The sequence below is a fragment of the Equus caballus genome, chromosome 8 (genome assembly GCF_041296265.1).
Source record: "Equus caballus isolate H_3958 breed thoroughbred chromosome 8, TB-T2T, whole genome shotgun sequence".
NCBI lineage: Eukaryota > Metazoa > Chordata > Mammalia > Perissodactyla > Equidae > Equus > Equus caballus.
In genome coordinates this window covers 11018058-11037963 of record NC_091691.1, presented here as the reverse complement: position 1 = coordinate 11037963, position 19906 = coordinate 11018058, and the positions used below count along the sequence as shown (strand labels likewise).

The following is a 19906-nucleotide window of genomic DNA, read 5'->3' as shown; positions in this document are numbered from 1 at the left end:
TAGCATTCTTTAAGTGGAAAAACAAGTCAATAGAAATAAGAAATATTGGGCAAACAATAGTAGAGTTGGTATGAAAATATGACAAAAATTGTAAAAGCTGTAAAAATAACCGCCATTTATTGGGTGCTCACGGTGTGCTGCTCATATCCCACGTGTGAGCTCATTTAATCTTCATGGCACCCTACGAGGTAGCCCATTTTACAGATCCGGAGACTGAGGCTCTGGGAGGTCAAATACCTTGCCCACAGATGGACACATAACAAGAATCTGAATCCTGAGCCACTGAGCACATCTACTCTGTAACCTTCTTTCAACTGGACTGACGTAATGTCTTTCAAGAAACATCTATTGGGCACCTGCTGTGTGCCAGGCTGCCAAGGATGCAGCAGTGAGTAAGAGCCAAGCCCGGCTCAGCAGAGCTCAGTGGGGCTGGAGACCAAAGACTTCTTCAGAATCTTTTCAGAGGAATCGTTAGAACATGATGGCTGCAGGGTCCTGATCATGCTGCTGTTTGTGTTTATTTCAAAAGCAATGCTTGCCCGACGTGTTTTAAAAATAGTACGTCCCGATGCTCTATAAGGCTGTAAAAAATAAGGGTAAAATTTTGCATCCCCACAGTCCGTACCCCAGGCACGCTCTGCACGCCCAGTGACTCCTTACGCACCCTTGTAGGTGTCGTCCGTGGACACAGGATGGAGGTCCGTCTTTAGGGTCCCGTGATGGATTTCAGGAAGGCCTTGTGGTTTGGTTCGGGGCTCAGATGTGGAAACATCGGCTGCGTGTCCGGGCTGCTGTGAGGTGCCAGCGGGTGAACTTCAAGCTTAGGGTTGACCCTGGTTCAGTGGAAGGATTCGCCTTGCCCGTCAGCTGGACCATTTGGTGCCTTGTATCTGGGAGTCTTCACTAAGTGGAACTCTATTCAGTATCTCTGCCTCTCCTTCAACTCGTCCTTCCCTCAGCCAAACTAGGGGTCTCCTCCAGGCACCCTTGAATCTTCTGAGTTTCGCTCTCTGACTACAACTGCCATTTTTTGGTTAACTTGCCCATTTACATTTTTTGCCCCCTTAGAGCTTAGAGACCATGGGCTCAGGAGGGCGAGAATGGTGTCTGGTTCACAATTGGCCCCACTGCTGGGCACGCTGCCCGGCATGTAGTCAACGTTCGTTAAATGTTTTCTGGATAAATGCACTTGTGTGCACTAAAGCATGTCACCCAGATATGCCCCCAGCTGCTCAGAGAGCTGGAGGGTTCCTTTCCACAGTCTGACTTCCGGGCTGGCTGGATTGCAGGGCGGCAAGAATATGGTTCTTAACTCCTGATGAAGGCTGCCACTGAGGTACAAAGAAAACAGTCCTTCAACCTCAAGAGTAGAAACCAGGTTCCTACCCACCCACCCACCCATTCGAGGAGATCAAAGCCCCAATTCTTCACTAGTGGTGATTGCCGTCGCTAAAACATGATCATTCTTTCATCTGTTCATTGGAAAGGTGAACATTTAAATGCCTTCCTAAATGTCAGGAAGGTACTATGTGTGATATGATAGGGAGTGGTGGGGATTGTGGCTAACTGGGAAGCACATTACTGGTCTAAGGGGGACAGCTGCTACTCGAGTCCATGTGAGTCGAGTGCTTGGGCTCATGTCACCATCATTGCTATGTGGCGATGTGAGCCCATGGTTGCCAAACCTTCCAATGTTTCAGAAGGAGCCAGACGTCTAGATTATTACATGAAATACTCTGATTCGCACGAGCTAAGTAGAGCCCATGTGTAGGTCGTGTTCATAGAGAAAAAGGTTCCAGTTGGGACCTCCATTAGACTTTGTCCCTCCCACCTACGAGTTCCATGGGGCCAGGCGTCACATCGGTTTTATTCACCTCTGTGTCCCTACGCTTCCTCTGTGTCGGCACATGCTGGGCGCTCATAAATGTCTGTTGACTGAATGAATGAGTGCTTCCTGTGAACCAGGTTTGGTGCTGGGCACTGAGATTCCTGGCATGAACATAAACACGAGTTTCCAGGCTGAGAGAGAGGTGCCGAGGCAAGATTCCAACAGTGCCATACAAGATTCTGAAGCTGTGATGGAGGTCTCTGTGCAGCTTACAGGACAGGGTTCCAAGGACAGGGGAATTCATGCTGAGTTCAGATCTGAGCGGGGACAGATCTGAGTTCTGGAGATTCATCTTGCAAGATAAGATGCTTAAAACAACACCTACTTCTTATCTTACCATTTCTGGGGGCAGGAGTCTGGGCACAGCTTACCTGGGTCGTCTGGTTCAGGATCTCTCACAAGAGATACTCTGGGGCTGGGGTCTCCTCTGAAGGCCCCACTGGGGAAGGGTCCACTTCCAGACTCACGTGGTTGTTTGCACAACTCGGTTCCTTACAAGCTGTTGGCTGGAGGCGACCCTCGGTTTTCTGCCACGTGAGCCTCTCCACAGGGCAGCTCACAACATGGCCAATTGTTTCCCCAAAGACAGTAAGAGAGGAGGCTGCCAGCAAGACAGAATTACAATCTCATGTCACATCATCACGGAAGTGACATCCCTTCACCTGTGTGTATTCTGTTGGTTAGAGCGAGTCACAGTTCCCACTGCAAAGAGCTGCAAAGAGCATGCATGCAGCAGGTGAGGAACTTGAAGGGCTCTCTTAGTCTTTCCACCGCACTGCCCTGTAGATGGGAGGAGAAAGAGCATTCCAGGCAGAGGGACCAGCACAGACAGGGCACCAAGGCTGAAATAGTGTAACCCATCTAGCAAAACGTGACTAGCTCGCTGTGCAGTAAAGAACCATCAGAGAGGGAGACCGTGGCCAGATGAGATGAAGCCCTGAGATGAAGCCTGGAGGAATGGCCTCTTCCCCACGTGCATCAGCATCATCAGGTAAAATACGGCAAACGACCCCCCGGCTCCATGTTCTGAACTGAGGACCTGCATAGTCAAGGTGATGACAAGCTGGGATTAGACTAGTAGGTTGTGAAAGTCACTCAGAGGTCACAGGAGCCCTTCAGGTAAAAAAGACAGTGCGCCACCTCCTCCAAGAGTTTCACTAATCAGGTGAGTATCGGCAGCTGTCGACGGAAGCCTTTTCCACCTTGTCTGTCTGAAACAGCGATGGCAGGTGCCAGATGGGGTGTTTAAAGACTTGGGTCTTTGTAAGCCAAAGCGAGTCCAGGAGGAAAGGATAAAATGTGTCAGCATTTGGTGGGGGGAAATTGGAATGCACGTGTACTGTTTGTGGGAATGCAAAATGGTGCTGCCACTGTGGAGCAGGATGGTGGTTCCTTAAGAAGTTAAACATGGAATTACCATGTGATCTAGAAATTCCACATCTGTGGATACGCCCAAAAGAACTGAAAGCAGGGTTGTGAAGAGAGATTTGCACACCTGGGTTCATAGCAGCATTATTCACAATCGCCAAAGGATGGAGCAGTTCAAGTGCCCATGGATAGAGGAAAGGAGAAACAAAACGTGCTCTATCCATGCAGTGGAATATTATACAGCCCTAAAAAGGAAGGAAAGTCTGACACCTGCCACAACATGGATGAACCTTGAGGACGTTATGTTAAGTGAAATAGGCCAGACACAAAAGGTGAAATACTGTGTGATTCCGCTTATATGGGGTCCCTAGAGCAGTCAAATTCACAGAGACAGAAAGGAGGCTGGTGGCTGCCGGGGGGCTGGGGGAGGGGGAGCAGGGAAGTGTTTCATGGGTAGAGTTTCAGCTTTACAAGATGAAAAGGGTTCTGGAGATTGATCACATAACAATGTGAATGTACTTAACACAAGTGAACTGTACACTTAAAATGGTTAAGATGGTAACTTTTTGTTATGTAGGTTTTACCACACTTTAAAAAGATTTTAATCATAAACTTTTAAAAATATTTTAGGATTTGTAGTATTGTGTGCAATGCTGTGTTTGCTCGCTGTCCATTCCATCCGGGTGCAAAAAAGACGCTAGACTACATGCTGACCCTGGAATGGGTTAAACTTGCGGGTTCAACTCTCCAATAAGTCCTAAGTTACCAGAGGTCATTTATGATGCTCCTACTGTATATGTCAGGGTCATTTATGTTGTTCCTACTGTATACCAGGCCCTAAGCTTCAAGCATGCATTTACAGGCTCATCTCCAGTGAGGGAAACTGACATTAAATAATTAAATACAATACAGTGTATGCAGTGCTGGGGTACAAGAAAAAATGGAAAGACTAGTGACTCAGTTAGGGGTAGGGGGCATCAGAGAAGGCCTCCTGAAGGAGGAGAAATGAAGACTGACTTCATTTCTTGATAAGACAAGACTTATCCAGGCTGGGGTTGGCAGGTGAGGTATAAAGTGAGAACCAGGGGGAATATTTCATAATTTAACACGACCACCACCATCCATCATTTACTGAGTACCTGTGACATGCCCATAGCATGCTAAGCATTTTACACCCATTACCTTAGTTAATCTTCCAAGTCCCTATGAGATAGGTACTATTATTTGCATTTTACTGATGAGGAAATGGAGGCTCAGAGAGGTTGTGGCCCTTGCCAGAGGTCACGCAGCTAGTAAGCAGCAGAAGCCAGATTTTAACCCAGATTCCACAGCCCAGTACCTTCAACTGTGCCCAGAGGTGGGAGAGAGAAGGGTGAGTTTGAGGAATGGGAAACAGTTCAATGCGAGATGGGGATGTAGAGAGGGGACGTTGGAGAGGCTAACCAAAGCCACACCACACAGGCTCTGAGCAGGAGTCCCCAAAGATTTGCACCATCTCATCAGAGCTCCTTTTGGCTTGCCTTTCAGCGGAAGAGTCCCTGGCATGTGACAACCCAGGGTTACCTGAAAACGGGTACCAAATTCTGTACAAGAGGCTCTACCTGCCGGGAGAGTCCCTCACCTTCATGTGCTACGAGGGCTTCGAGCTCATGGGCGAGGTGACCATTCGCTGCATCCTGGGACAGCCATCCCACTGGAACGGACCACTGCCCGTTTGTAAAGGTAAAGAACCCTATTTGAGACGCGGGAACTGAGGGACCCTGAGATGTCGGGACTGGCTGGCAGGGATTCTGAATTCGCTCTAAAAAGCCAAGCTACTGTAGTTCATTAAATCTAAGACATCGCCATTATTTTCTGCACCGCTGAGAAAGAAAGAAATTGCTGCCAATTAAACTATGACACGATGCCTTCTCCTTGCTTAGCGTTAGTATTTTCACTTTCTAAAAGAGCTCTTCCAAGCTTAGATGTTTATCACAAAGGAGAGGCAGGCTGCTTTTTGACTCCTGTTTCGACAACGTGGCTTAAACCGCGTCCTGGACCCCCTTCTCACAGCCACTTGGCTCCGAAGGGTGAGGATGCTCCTCTGTTGCCTCCGGGGTCCCCCAAGGCGCTCACACCCGTGCTCCCAAAGCTGAAGATGATGCGCTGGACCACGGAGCGCACACCGGCATCGTGAGCGCCACCTGGTGGCAGCGATGTGCCACATCATTGATTTAAGACCTGCCCCCATCTCAGACGGTGAAAAGGGGGAAAATGTATTTTAGAATTAACGAGCTATTCATCATTGAAATTAAGTTACGACACACCCAGTGAGACTTGGACCCATTTATCTGGGTCTTTGAGGTGTGCAATTAATAATAATATCCTAAATACTTTCGATGCTTTCAGCCAGTGGGTTTAACCTTTTATGGCATTAATACCCCTTTGGGAATCAGGCAGAAAGCTCTGAATTCTCTCCGCAGGGGAACAGAAGCATGCAGTTTTACATTTCTACTTTGGAACTCATGACTCCAGTGGATCCCCAAATGCCTGATTCGTGAACTCCAGCTTTAACGCTTAAAAATACATTCCCAGTCAGCGTTTTTATTCTTAGGTATATGCACAAAATGATTGAAGACGGGTATTCAAACCGACGCTTGTACATGAACGTTCACAGCAGCATTAGTCACAAAAGATAGAAACAATCCAAACGGCCATCAACTGATGGATGGAGAGGCAGAGTGTGGCGTATTTATATAAGGGAATACTATTCAGCCATAAAAAAGGAATGAAGTATTGACACATGGATAAATCTCAAAAACATTATGCTGAGTGAAAGCAGCCAGACTCCAAAGATCACACATTCTATGAGTCTGTTTATATGAAATATCCACAACAGGCAGATCCATAGGGAGAGGAAGAAGATCACTGGTTTCCAAGGGCTGGGGGCAGGGAGGAGTAACTGCTTAATTGGTAAAGAGCTTCCTTTTTGAGGTGATGAAAATGTTTTAGAACTAGATAGAGGTGATGGTTGCTCACCATTGTAAAGAAACAATGCCACTGAATTTAAACGGTTAATTTTATGTTATGTGAATTTTACCTATATAAAAAATATTTCTCCTGAATCATCTCATTGAAGCCTCATGACCATCCTCTGGGATAGGTGAGCCATCTTACCCATTTCACAGATGTGGAAGGAGAGGCTCAGAGAAGTTAAGTGACTTCCCCAAAGCCACACAGCTGGTATGAGACAAACCTAGGATTTAACCCCATCTCCTGATTGTAAATTCCCCACCTGTTCCACAGCGGGCCGCCTGCAGGGCTGTCAGCCTCCAGCCAGCGGGTCACCCAGCATCGGAATCACCCAGAGTGTTCATTAGAATCACATTCTTCCATCTACCCAAGATCTACGAAATCAGAATCACTGCGGGGCAGAACCCTGAAATAAGCATTTTAACAAGCTCTGAATCGCTCGTGTGCACTTTGAATTTGAGAACCACTTAAGGCAGTGGTTTCCAAATAGGGGTTCCGAATATTTGAGCACAAATATATCCCTGGGCCCCTTCCGGGGAGATGCTGATTCACTGGATTCAGGGCAGGACCCGGGGAGCTGACTCAACTAGTAGCACAGGCGGGTCTCACCCGATCATCAGGCGAATGTGGGGACACTGGCCTAAAGGGTGCAACGTACTCTCCAGGTCTTCCTCCTCCCCGGCCGTGACTTTGACTAAGTCCAGCCCTGTGTCTGAGTCTGTTTCCCATAGCAGAGGAGGCCTGCCTTGTAGAGCTGAAACACTGGGATGTTTTCCTAAGTAAAGAGTCCTGGAAACCCTGTGTTACATGGATGCTAACAGAAGGTAATTTGGTGTTGGGAACTTTTCTGCGTGGGGGAAAATCAAGAAGCTTTGTTTTTAAGAAAGCTATGTACATTAGGAGCCAGTGGTTAAGATCCGGCGCTCTGCCCGCCACAGTCTGTGTTCATTTCCCGCTCAGGGGACCTCGCCACTCATCTGCAGCTTGTCACTCCGGTGGCTGCATGTGGCTGTGATGCTGAAAACGATGCCACCGGTATTTCAAATACCAGCAGGGTCACCCATGGTAGACAGGTTTCAGCAGAACTTCCAGACTAAGACAGACTAGAAAGAAGGATCTGGCCACCCACTTCTGAAAAAATTGGCCATGAAAACCCTGTGAACAGCAGCAGAGCATTGTCTGATAGAGCCCCGGAAGGTGAGAGGATGGCACAAAAAGACCGGGCAGGGGTCTGCTCTGCTGTCCACAGGGTGGCTGGGAGTCAGAATCAACTTCATGGCACTAACAACAAAGTAAAGATACCACAGAAGGGCCATTTTTGACTCTACACCTGATCTGCCCAGTGACTTTTTCAATTCTTTGTGGATTAGTGACAAAAGTATCTGCTGCCAGCCCCAGAAGAAATCAGAGTTGCAGAAGAAAGATTAGTGGTGCCTCCCGCTCTCCCTCCACGCCTTCCATTCCTCTGGGGAAGCCACACTCCTCCCCTGGGAGGGTCCAGTCTCACCGTCCCCTGGACGTGTGCAAACAGACACACTGGAAAGAAGGAGGGGGGTTGCTTGTCTTTAAAAAAAAGCTCATACCATACACTCCTCTGTGTGTTGCTTTTCAAACCCAATTGTCAGAGACATCCCCCAAGTTAGAAAAAAAAAATGTGGAGCTCTGCCTTATCTTCTTCATTGCCGCCCATCATTCCACCCGGTGCTCGTATCCTAATGCATTCAGCCATTCCTCCATGGGTGAATCTCCCAGTTCTTTCCCCGTTTCAGGTTTGTTTTGCCAAAAACATCCTTGCCCGTGCGTCCTTGGGTGCTGGTACTTTCCATCCTGTAGGACGGATTCTTCAAAGTGGGGTGGACTGTGGGCAAAGAGCTGTGGACGCCGAGTCTTTGTGAATGCTGCCAGATCGTTTCCCACAATTGCATCCGTTCCTGTTTCTCCCGGTAATGTGTGAGAATGTCCTTTTCCCCACGTCCGCACCAGCACCGGATATTATCAATTTTTTTAATGCTGCCAGTCTGATAGGAAATGCAACTGAGATCAGAAAATACACAAATGACCAAAAAAAAAAAAAAAAAAAAACAAGAAAAAGGACGCTTATTTTTGCAGGTCGTTCCTGAAATCTCTATTTTCGATCTAAGATAGGTGAGCCCTTGAAACTCCCCAAGGTGAGTCGGCATCTGTCCCTCACTTTCTTCCTCGGGTGTAGCAGAATTTCTAGCAGGAAGGGATCCTGGGACATCCTTGTACTTTCTCCCCTCGCCATTTCCTCTCCAAGACCCTGCAACTCTGTAAGGAAGTGATGTCACTCCCTCTTCTCAAAAAAGTGGGATCCATGGCTTTGTGGGGAGTGACTGAGCACCAGTGTAAGGCCACCTGACTGGGATGGAGGGGTCCCTCGCGCCAGCCTGGCTCTGCTGTGGACGACGGCATGACCTTGGGTGAGCCACCCTCCCTCACTGACCTTGGTTCCCCTCTGTGTGAAATAATTGCCTGAGTTCTGATCAGGGTTTCTAAAGGACAGTCAGTGGCTGGGCCAGCACATGAGAAAACTAGGGAGCCGGTGAGGTATGCAGAAGTCCACCGCCAAGGATGCCACCCTGGCAGGTCCAGGAAATGGCAGGAAGCTGCATTTTAGCGTGTGCCCTAGGGGGCCACTGACCACGCTCCAAGGAACACAAGTTCAAGACCTCCTTTCGGTTCTAAGATTCGGTGGCAGTTCGTGCACTCCCAGACATGCCACCAAAGTCCAATCAGGTCTTGGATGGGACGCATCTGCCTCAATCTCTCCATTTTCCTGATGCCTCAGCTCCAGTGATGTCCGTGGTTAGTTAGTTAGATACTAAACTGGCTTTTCAACTGGTTTGGTTATCACCACTGGGTGATGATGAATGTCAGAGAGTAACTTTGACCAAAAGGCTAGTGAGGAGGTCCTGAAATGAGGTAGGACATGAACATGGCTGGGACTTGGGGACCACCCCCTCCCACGCCCTTATAATGCAGCCTGTTCCTCTCAGCCCTCCACTCTGCGTTTTCGCATCCTTGAAACCCATCCACGTGGATAGATTTTTGTGCTCAGCTACCACGATGACTTTGATGCCAAAGCCTGAGGATGCCAGCCCCTGTCATCTTGCACTTCCAGAGATGTTTTACGGGGAATACAGGAAAATGAATGAATTCCAGAGAATTCTAGTCAACGGCAAAGAAGGAATGAAAGTCATTTTACGGGGACTATAAATCCTAGTCAAATAAGTATGGAATCAAAGCAAAATTAGAAAGGTTCCTATAAATACGTATTTCAAAGCAGGAAATCAGTTTCACCCCTGGCTGGATTTTGGATTTTGTCTTGAGCCTCACAGTTATCAGCACTTTGTACTACGTGGAAACAACGAATAGACTAGAACTACATAGAGGGGAAAAACGCAGAGGCAAAAGAAAGTCAAGCAGTCCGAGTTTAAATCCTGCCTCCATCACTTAGAAGCTGTGTGACGTCAGAGAAGTTGCTTCACTTCTCTGACCCTCTGTTTGCTCATCTGTAAAATGGGGATGATAATAGTATGGACCTAACAAGATTGTTGCGAGGGTTAAATGAGCAGATTTATATAAAGCTCTTGGCACGATATCTGACATAGGGTGAGTGTTCCGTGATCGCTCACTCTTGCTGTTGCTCTTGTTTCTTTCATGTCTGTCTCATCTTCTCTCAGGAGCTCAGGAAGGGAATGTGTCCAGGCATTTCCTCTAATTCCAGTAGCCCAGGATAAATAAAAACACAGAACTAACTTCAGCAAAGTGTGGCACAGGCTTCTGCACCTAATTTTTTTGGCTTCATTTTGTGCGAACAGAGTGGATTCACTTGACGTTGATCAATGCTTGCGATTTCTCTTTCAGTTAATCAAGACAGCTTTGAACACGCTCTAGAAGGTGAGTTCCATAATGAAAAGACCAATAAATCAAGCCAATAGCAAAAAACAAGGGCGGGTCCTTGAACAACCTTATCCATGTGCTTAAAAAAAATAAGTAAAAGTTCTGCCTTCACCCCACTGAAGATAATTTCAAAACAAATGATATCGTAAAGAAAAAAATATCATTGAATTTGCAACTTATGGGTCCTAACTATGACTGAAAGGGATTTGATACCAGTTCTGTTCATGAGATAAGAAAATCTGAGGGTCCATGTGCCTGAGAAGCCATAACTCTATTGTAAAAATTTCACCACGTGGTGCTACCTGGGGGAGCTAAGTCCAGTGATGTCTCACCCTCCGTGCTCAGCATCCTCCTGGTTTCGGGAGGGGAAGATCCATCCGGGGGATGCTCTGTAGTCTGCTTTCCCCCTCGGTCTTTCTCGTCCCCAAAATACTTGTCCCTGTACCCCCTTGTTTTCTGTTCTCCTTTCAAAAGGAATTATCAAGTGAGATTCGTTAGTGTGCACTAGATGCTACATCTTATCCAGGACTTCTTTTTCTTTTTATTTTGTGGTTCCTTCCCTTTCCGGCCTCTCCCATATGTAGAACGTTCTGCCTTCTGTATACCCCCCATTCAGTTTGGTACCAAATCTCTCACCCCAGCTGTGGTGTCAGAAAAAAATAAAATGGTTTTTTTTCCGATGTTTCGTTAAAAAAAAAAGTGGTGACCAATTCAGCAGTTTTTATTATTATTTTTGGAGCCATTTAGCTTTCTGACAATAAGGAATTCACTCAGAATCTGGGGCTATGGGCATTACATTTCATTAGTTGCTGTCCCCAGCAACAGGTGACAGTTTAATCCAAGCGAGCAGAGCCAGGACTCAGAGGGAAGTGCAGGGGGGAGCACGTATCGGTCACTCCACTGGGAGAAGAGGGGGCATTTTGTGGTGTTGGTCTGTTCCGGCCACGCCCTTGCTGTCTTTTGCCAACCGCTGAACCATGAGAACGTGTCAGAGGCCTGGGTTGCTCAGAGGTTATGAGCGCCCCCGTAATGTTTTGTGCTCGTGCATTTATCGTGGGTCTTAGGGTCGATTTCTCAGACCCCACAGAGTGGCGGCTAGTGGGTTATAGGTTGGGAGACAGCCGAGCTCTGTTAGATGCGGCCACGGAGAATGGCAGAGGAAGCCTGGCGGCCAGGTGTCTCGAAGAGATGTGGGGGTCTCCCTTCCAGCCGTGCTGGGAAGACGCCCCCGGCTGCCACAAGAGCTGTCGTAGGTCTCGTGATTTCCACCCACCACTGGAAGGTAGCGGAGGCTCCAGGTGAGGCCCCGAGGGTTACCTGAGGATAAGCAGTGCTACCTCTGAGAATCCAAACCGGGTCTTCACAGTCGGGGTGTCATTGGGGTAGTCAGTACCGAGAACTGCCCCCGATGCCCAGCGCCCTCTCCTGGAGGGTCTGATTCAGCAGCTCGGGGAGGCACCTGCCCGTCTGGGCGCAAGAAGCTCCCTCTTCTCCAGGGAATGTCAAGCAACTCAGCCTGCCCAGTTAGCACCTTGGGGATTTTCTCCAAGTCGTCCCCTGAACTGGATTTTAACCAGATTTCAACTCTACCCCTCCCCAAATCGGAACATAATATGATCAGGGTTAAATGAGTGTGATTCTCGGTAGCCCCTATGGCCACCCCACCTAAGTGTGGGTCTGGGCTCTGTCGCCAAGAACCAGCACCACGCCCTCTAGTCGCTGCCTCTTCCCCCTCTGGAGGTGGTTCTGCCGTGGCTCAGGCTCTGTGACGGCAGCTCTTTGAGTGGGTGCAGACCTGGGCGGGGGGTGGGGGATGCTCACCTGGGAGCCAGGTACCGATGTGGGTTGTGCGTGTGGACATGAGGGCCTCACTGGCTTTGTGTTCAGTAGCAGAAGCGGCAGCCGAGACATCATTGGAAGGGGGCAATATGGCGCTGGCCATCTTCATCCCGGTCCTCATCATCTCCCTGCTGCTGGGCGGAGCCTACATTTATATCACCAGGTAGAGTCGGGGGCTGCCATGCGCTCAATGACCAGGGCCCTGGGGGGCTGGGCGTGTCACCTCTCTGAGCCTCACGGTCTCCACCTGCAGCTTGGGGACAGTGGCATTTGTGTGATTGTAGCTATGGGAGAAATTGTATATGGAGCACCTACCAACCTCGGGGGTAGACGGCTGAGCAGGCAGCAGCAAATAAGACAGACAGCATTGCTGACCTCAAGGAGCTGTGGTTTAGTGGGAAAGACCGACATTTCCTATTGCCCAGCACACTGACGTTCTTTCCATCATTCAGTCACTTAATCGGCAAATGAATATTGACAACCTGATGTGGACCAGACTTGTCCCAGGTGTTGGGGAGCATAGAACCTGCCTTTAGTGAAGAAGGAAGATCTTCAGCCACAGCTTGGCTATTCACTAATTCGTTCAAATTCACCATTATTGAGCACCCACTGGTGTCGGGCAGTTTTCTGGGCTCTAGAAACATCATTGCGAACAAAACAGAAGGAAATCTTTGCCCTCGTGGGGCACAGGTTCTAATGGAGGGAATAGACGATAAGAAAAGTAGATAGTACATCAGAAGGTGATAAATTCAGGGAGAAAAAGAAAACCAGGAAGGGAGAAACGGGGAGCTGGGGTGGGAGTGGTGGTTGCACTTTGAAGGGGGGAGGTAGAGGAGGCCCCCCTGAAAAATGACATTGAAGTAAGTACTTGAAAGCAATAATGAGTAAACTATGCAAATACCTGGGAGAGGAGGATTCCAGGCAGAGAAACAGCATGTGCAAAGCCCTGAGGCAGGCAGTTTCCTAAGATAAATTGTCTGTGGCCTCCTGGAGCACACAGTCTAGTGGCAGGGAGGGGAAAAGTACACAGTAAATTATAACACACTATGATAAACACAGTGAAGGAAGGAGAAGGAGTGTGGGAAGAGAGGCACTGCCTTTGAATAGGTGGTGAGGGAAGGTTGCTTTGAGGCACCATGGTATATAGTAGGTGCTCAATAAATGCTCCTTATTCTTGTGGTTGCTCTTTGCATTAAAGAGGTATCAAGACTCTAGTTATCACTGACTGGATTAGAAGTTGAGGGCAATTATGATTCACCCGTCGCCCTGCTCGTATTCTTAGCTGCAAGAGGCTGCTTCCACACATCCTCATTGTCTTTTGCGGAGGTGCCAGTGCTCAGGAAGTGGCACCAGCTGTCCCCATTCGCTCTCGTAATGTGTCTCCCTTATCATCTCTTCTCCAGATGTCGCTATTACTCCAACCTGCGCCTGCCCCTGATGTACTCGCACCCCTACAGCCAGATCACCGTGGAAACCGAGTTTGACAATCCCATCTATGAGACAGGGGTGAGTGGGTCTGTCGTCTCTCCCCACGCCTCCCCCTTCACCTGCTCTGAACTCACCCACATCAAAACTGAACGCTGGATTCCCTTTTGCTCATGATGCCGCTGGCAGAAAGGCGCGGCCAGTGGTCCAGTCTCATCCCCACCATGACCTCTCTTGAGATGACGACTAGGAGAACACAGCTCGCTTTGCGAGCCAATGACAAGCCTGCAACGCTGTTCACTCTTGGCAGAAGGACCACAGGAAGAAGGGGCTGCATCAAAGACCCACAGAGAGATGGCTGAGATGGGTCACAGCCCACTGGTGACCTGGTGGCAGTGACATCCTTCCCACACATCTTCCTGAACTCCAGTCCTTATTGAGCGGCAGCGTGCAACGTTCCTACACATCAGAGTGGCCGGCCTTGTGCTGGGTACTAAGGGCACCATCATGAACCAAATAGACACAGTCCTGCCATTAATGAGCATATAGTCTTGCAAAGGAGACAGATATCAGTAATAATAATTTGGACATGGGCCAGGCACCTTAAACACATAATGTCTTTGAATTTTTGCAACTCTTTGTGATAGATCCTACAGTTTACCTCTGGTTGACTTATGAGGACATTGAGGTTCAGAGAGAGGAAAAAATGATTTGGCCAAGGTTGCACACAGCCAAAAGGCACAACCCAGAGCCAGGATGCAACCTCTGCCTGATGCCATTAATCGTTACACTGTCCTGCCTCCCCTTGAACCTCAGTCATATATGCCAAGGAATATCTTGATTATAACAAATCATAATTTTTAAGAACGATGAAAGAAATTAGACAGGATGCTATAAGTGTATGATGGGGACATTTGGGGGGGAGGAAGGTGACTTTGAAAAAGTGATGGTACAGCTGGGATACATAAAGTGGGTAGAACTTAGACGGTAGTTAAAGAAGATTGCAGGCAGAAGGGAGAGCATGTGCAAAGGCCCAGAGGCACATGTGAGGAACCAAAAGTCCGTCATTACTTTGCAAAACCACAACCCTTCAAATTCACCGTGTAGTGGTGTGCAATCATCTCCCATGTTTGGGGGCATAAACTTGGCTTGTTCCCTATCTCTGTTAACCCTCACCCCCACTTCCACCCTTCCTTCTTCCTTCCTTCATTAGTTATCTATTAATGTGTAACAGTGTAATAATTGAAATTTAGGAATCTAAAATAGCACACGCTTATTATCTCATAGATTCTGTAGGTCAGGAGTCCAGGCACAGCTTAGCTGGGTCCCCAGCCTCAGGGCTCACAGGTACAACTGAGGTGTCAGCCGGGGCTGCAGTCTCATCTGAGGCCCAACTGGGGAAGGATCCACTTCTAAGCTCACCGGGATGTTGCCGGCATCCAGTTCTCTGCAGGTTGTTGGACTGAGGACCTGGTTTCTTGCAGGATGTCATCTAGAGGACATCCTCTGCTCCTTTCCACGTGCCCCTCTCTGTAGAACAGTCACAACCTGCCAGCTTACTCCTTCAAAGCCAGTGAGAGAGACAGAGTCTTGCCACAGGATGGAAGTCGCAATCCTACGTGATAGGAACGTGGACATGACATCCCCGCCCCTTTGCTGTATTCTCTTGCTTAGAAGCAAATCGCAGGTCCTGCCCACACTTAAGGGGAGCTGATCATACAAGAATGTGAACGCCAGGAGGTGGGGATCATGGGTACCACCTTAGAGGCTTCCCACCACACTCCCATCCACCAGGAAGCATGACCATGGCTGCTAATCCGTGTCGACCCAGTGGGATCCACAGACCTCCTTTAAAGCATGTCCCAGTGACCTCCTCAGGGGCCACGGCCAAGCCTAGGACTTCTTACCTCCCTGCTCCTCTGCCCCAGGGGCCTGGAGTATATTACACACACTCCATGAATCTTGGAGAAATTGAACTGGTTGCTACCCATATGCTGTAGGCATTTTAGATATGACCCTGTAAGAAGAGGTCATATGTTATTTTATATTTTATGTAGCCTGTTTCCAAACCCTAAAATAAGGTTAAGCTGGTGAAGAACAGCACTTTAGAAACTAGACCTTATTAATACTTATCAGTATAGTGTATCAGTTACCCAGCACTAGAATAATGCAGAGTAACAAACAATCCCAAAACTCAGTCGCTCAAAGCAACCCATGTTAATTTGCTCATCAGTCTGCGGGGCAGTGTTTTCAGCTAGTTCCAGGCAGTGCTCGCTCACAGCTGGGATTGGCTAGTTGTTGGCTGGGTGACTCGGCTGTGCTCTCCACGTCCTGCACCTTCTCGCTGCAACTAAAGGCCACGAGGGGCGCTCTGCTCCTGGTGACGGTGGAAGGGCAGGATGCAAGCAGAAACACACAAGCACTTTTGAAGCCCCTCTTGTGACCCATTTTCTTATAATCCGTTATCAAAAGCAAGGCAGGGTCAGAGTGGAAGGACACTGCAGAGTCACCTGCCTAATGCTGTGGACGCAAGGAGGGGTAAAGAACTGGAACCACTGATGTGTCACTCTGCCACACAAGGGTTTCACAGGTCTGTGCTTCTCTCTCTTGCAGGAGACCAGAGAGTATGAAGTTTCCATCTAAACAGAGCTCCACTTGAGAAGGGCACTTACAGATCTGAACTCAACCACGACCTCCTCAAGCAACTCATCCAGAGAGCATGTGGCGTTGGATCGAAACCCCAGAGTGTCGGCTGTCTTCTCTTTAGACTCTTTATGGAAGAGTTACTGTTTTCTTCACTGTATTTATTATATTTAAAATTGAAATGGGTGTGGTTAGATGTATTGCAGCTGCGGCCAAATTCACGTGACGAGATCGATTCTGGAGGCAGGCGGAGGACCTGCAAATGGCAGACACAGCAGCAGAGGGAAAAAAACAGAAGCAGGTTGAGTTCCTCCCGTCAGCCAGGCCGTGCTACGGCTGCATCAGACTGCATGCATCTTCGGGAGCCAGGCCCACGGTGTCTTTAGTGCAAATCTAAGTCGCAAGATTAGGTTGGAAAGGGTGTTTTTTGTTGGGTTAACTTGGGTTGGGATTTAGCATGGAGACATAAACAGGTCCACTCTGAAACACATCCTGGGTTTGCTCTTCCAATTTTCCCAGCTTCTAAAAGGTCCTCCCACCTACTCTCCCTCCCTTCCATGCTCTTTCTGGAGGCAGCAAAAAGGTTACATAAACAATTCCTGTTCCCACCCTGGCCTCACTGGATGCTGGCAAAATCAGAAACTGTTTTCTCTCTATAAAGGTGACAAATGACCAAGGAAAGTTTTCAGAGAAGATGGGAGATGTGAGAGTTCCGGTGAAGAACTGGATGAGGGGGGGACATTGGGTGAGGGAGTGGAGTTAAAATGTTCTTTTCTTTGACACCCCTTCAACGGTGAAAGAGCAGACAATTTATGCTACAAGTGCCAGAATCGGTCACCTCGTTCAGCAAGGCCACCCTCAAGTCGTGACAATAGATCCACGGGCTTCAGAGGCATGGGCAGCGTCACCCATATAAGTTATAAGGGTTTATGTTGGGGATGGGGGTGCCATGTGGAATCCAGGGGTGAGCTCTGTATTTATCCTGGGGTACTGAAATGCCTGAGCCCTCAAAATAGGGCAGGTTCAAGTGCACAAGCCACAGACAAACTTCAGAATAGATTTGCAATCAAGTATTTCGGGGGCGGGAGGGTCCTAGGAGGAGAAGCCCACAGCTTGGACGATGGCGTGAATGCTGGGGGAGCAGGGGTTTAAAACCACAGCGAACCACACAACAGAACCTGCATCACGATGCCGATGGGACAGCAGTGAGGAGAGAAGGAGGGATTTGGGGCCAGGACAGGATTCATAGCACTTCCTTCATCACATGAGCATCCTGATATTTTATCGGGGTCCTTTCACCCCAACTCAGTGGGACTGGGGAGTATGTGACTTTCTGGAAGATTCTTTTCCAAGTCAGGTATAAAGAAAAGTGGGGTGGGGGGTGCTTGGAAGGAATAGTATGTGTGAGGCAGATACCGCCCCCCAACCCGGGGGCCATCACCTCCCTAGCAACACCGATGGCTCAGAGCCCTCTTTGGCGCCCTCCCACGCTCTCTGGAATTAAGTGTGCTGGCTTTCAAACAAGAAAAGACCTTTCTGGCTGCCATGCCTCGGGGAGAGTGGCTAGGCCTTCATCTTTTAGGAGCTTGTTTAGGAAACATCTGGAGCAGGATAGGGCAGTTGGCTTTGCACACAGACACATACATACCCTCCTCCTAACCCAGAGCTCGGACCTCCATCCTGGGGGTCTGAGGTCCGAATATTTTCTTTCTGCCGGAAAAGAATCCTGTCTATATGCCCCTTAAGGCACGCATTTGTGGCGCATGGCAAGAGACAACTAAAGGCTGCTTTTCCAGGCACTCAAAGCCCACCCCATTTTATGGAAGACCCAGAGGAGGAGCGTTCCAGACTGTTAGTAAGCAATGCCGTGTTTGGAAGAGACCAACAATACAATTAACGCAACCCTTTTTGTAAAAGCAGAATCCAATTTTTGCTTTTATTTCTATCTGATGTTTATCTAACTCCAACCACGGGTCATTTGGAATGAAGAACTCTAGTCATGATATTTGATTTTAGAACAGACTATGGTTATGTGAAAACTAAACGTTTGCCTTTCGTAAAGACTGACGAGATATAAAATCTTTATTTTAACCCTACTCCCTGAAACTGGCCAGGCCATGGCCCAGGAATTCATATTGGCTGTTGGAGGGAGAGAAAAGCTGTTGATTTTTTTTTCAGGATACCAATGTCTTACTTCTGTCTTAGTAATGCAGCCCCCGTAACCATGTTTTAAAAGTTTATTTTAGCCTAAAGACGGATCGTACGAGCTCGACAACGTCCAGTGTGATTGAAAAGACAGGTCGGTGTCTATCTTTCTTTTTGAAATATCTGAATGTGTATTTGTAAAATGTAAAGGTTAAAAAATTAATAATAATAGTGCCAAAAATGTACCGGGCATCTCATTTCAGTCCATACATGTCTGTTTTTATAAGCTCGATATTAAAACCCATTGGGATTAAATATTTTTGAACAGGATACAACCTTGAGAAACTCAAGAATGGACTGATCCTTCTTCCCACAAGCCGCTCTTTGTTTTTAAAACAGTGGGGAACTACGTTTACAGAGATTTCGACCTTCCAAGAATGCATGTGATGGCATGTATTACATGCTCCTTTGTGTCAGCTGTATCTGTCAGCTACCGCCCAGTGCTTTAAAAATGCACACACTCAACCCTCTCCAGCTTGGAGCTCATCCTTTTGGGTTTTCTTTTGAGGGGGGTGGGCAGAAGGGGTGGAATTATTTAGCCAACATAACTATTCCGGTCGCTACTTGATGGCGATGCTTACTTAGCTCCATTGACACGCTTGAAATATGGTCTTTCGAAGCCAGATCCTTGGAGAACTTGGAACTTCAGGCTGAAAGCTGTGGGAACTGCCAACCAGCCCAGCAGGAAGTACAGTGACTACATCATCAGGATGGTTGTATAAGCAGAAGTGACTTAGCAAATATATGGGTAGATTTAGGCTGAGGCACGAACCTTGGGCGAAAATGACCTTCTCTTGGGGCAAATCCAAGGGGGATGACTTTCCTGTGCCCTCGGGTGGGCATGGCGGGTCCTTCGAGGTCAGATACCGTGGAGTCGTTCAGCATCTCCGAAGGGAAGCTTTCTCCTGGGAAATTTTCATTTTCATTTTATCCCCAAACGGAATAAAAAGCAAAACGAACTTTCTAAGCTAGAATAATGAAATGAAGTCATTTTCCACTTTGTATATATTGATGCTAATAAAACAAATGAAAAAGAGTCAACTCTATGGGGTTTTTGTTACAAACACTCCAGGATGGCACGCAGTGGAATATTTCCAGTTGCTGGGGATTGGGATGGGGTAACACCTACTGACACTTTGAATGCCAGGACGGGACTGCCACCTCTGGGATGGTTCCAGGAACACTGAGGGAGTGTTTGGAATAAGACTGATCTACCGCCAACATCAGACGTACCACCATCTTCCCCGTCCTGGTCAGCTCAGGTTGCCATAACGAAGTACCACAGACAGGGTGGCTGGAACAGCAGACATTTATTCTCAAGGTTCTAGAAGCTGGGAAGCCCAAGATCAGGGTGCTGGCCAGTTTAGTTCCTGGTGAGGGCTCTTTTCCTGGCTTTCAGGTTGCCTTCATGCTGGGTCCTCGTATGGCAGAAAGAGAGATTTCTCTTCCTCTCAGAAGGCCACACTTCCGTGAGATTAGGGCCCCACTCTTATGACCTCATTTAACCTTAATTAACTCCTAAAGGCCCTATCTCCAAATACAGTCACAATGGGGGTCAGGGTTTCAATATGTGAATTTGAGGGGACACAATTCAGTCCATAG

General features: G+C 48.1%; 1 protein-coding gene across 6 annotated transcripts in view; it reads left to right on the top strand.

Moving 5' to 3' along the window:
• Positions 1–19340, top strand: part of SEZ6L (seizure related 6 homolog like) — a 183698-nt gene extending 164358 nt beyond the window's left edge. For 2 of the 6 annotated variants that reach the window (XM_023646942.2, XM_023646938.2), the window contains exons 13-17: positions 4784–4978; positions 10157–10189; positions 12083–12194; positions 13435–13537; positions 16070–19340. In XM_023646942.2, coding sequence (XP_023502710.2) covers positions 4784–4978; positions 10157–10189; positions 12083–12194; positions 13435–13537; positions 16070–16099 — 473 coding nt within the window. In that variant the 3' untranslated portion in view covers positions 16100–19340. Of the gene's footprint in view, positions 1–4783; positions 4979–10156; positions 10190–12079; positions 12195–13434; positions 13538–16069 lie in introns of all 6 variants that reach the window. The other 4 variants (XM_023646941.2, XM_023646937.2, XM_070275311.1 and 1 more) reach the window with 2 other exon arrangements.
• Positions 19341–19906: the final 566 nt, after the last annotated feature.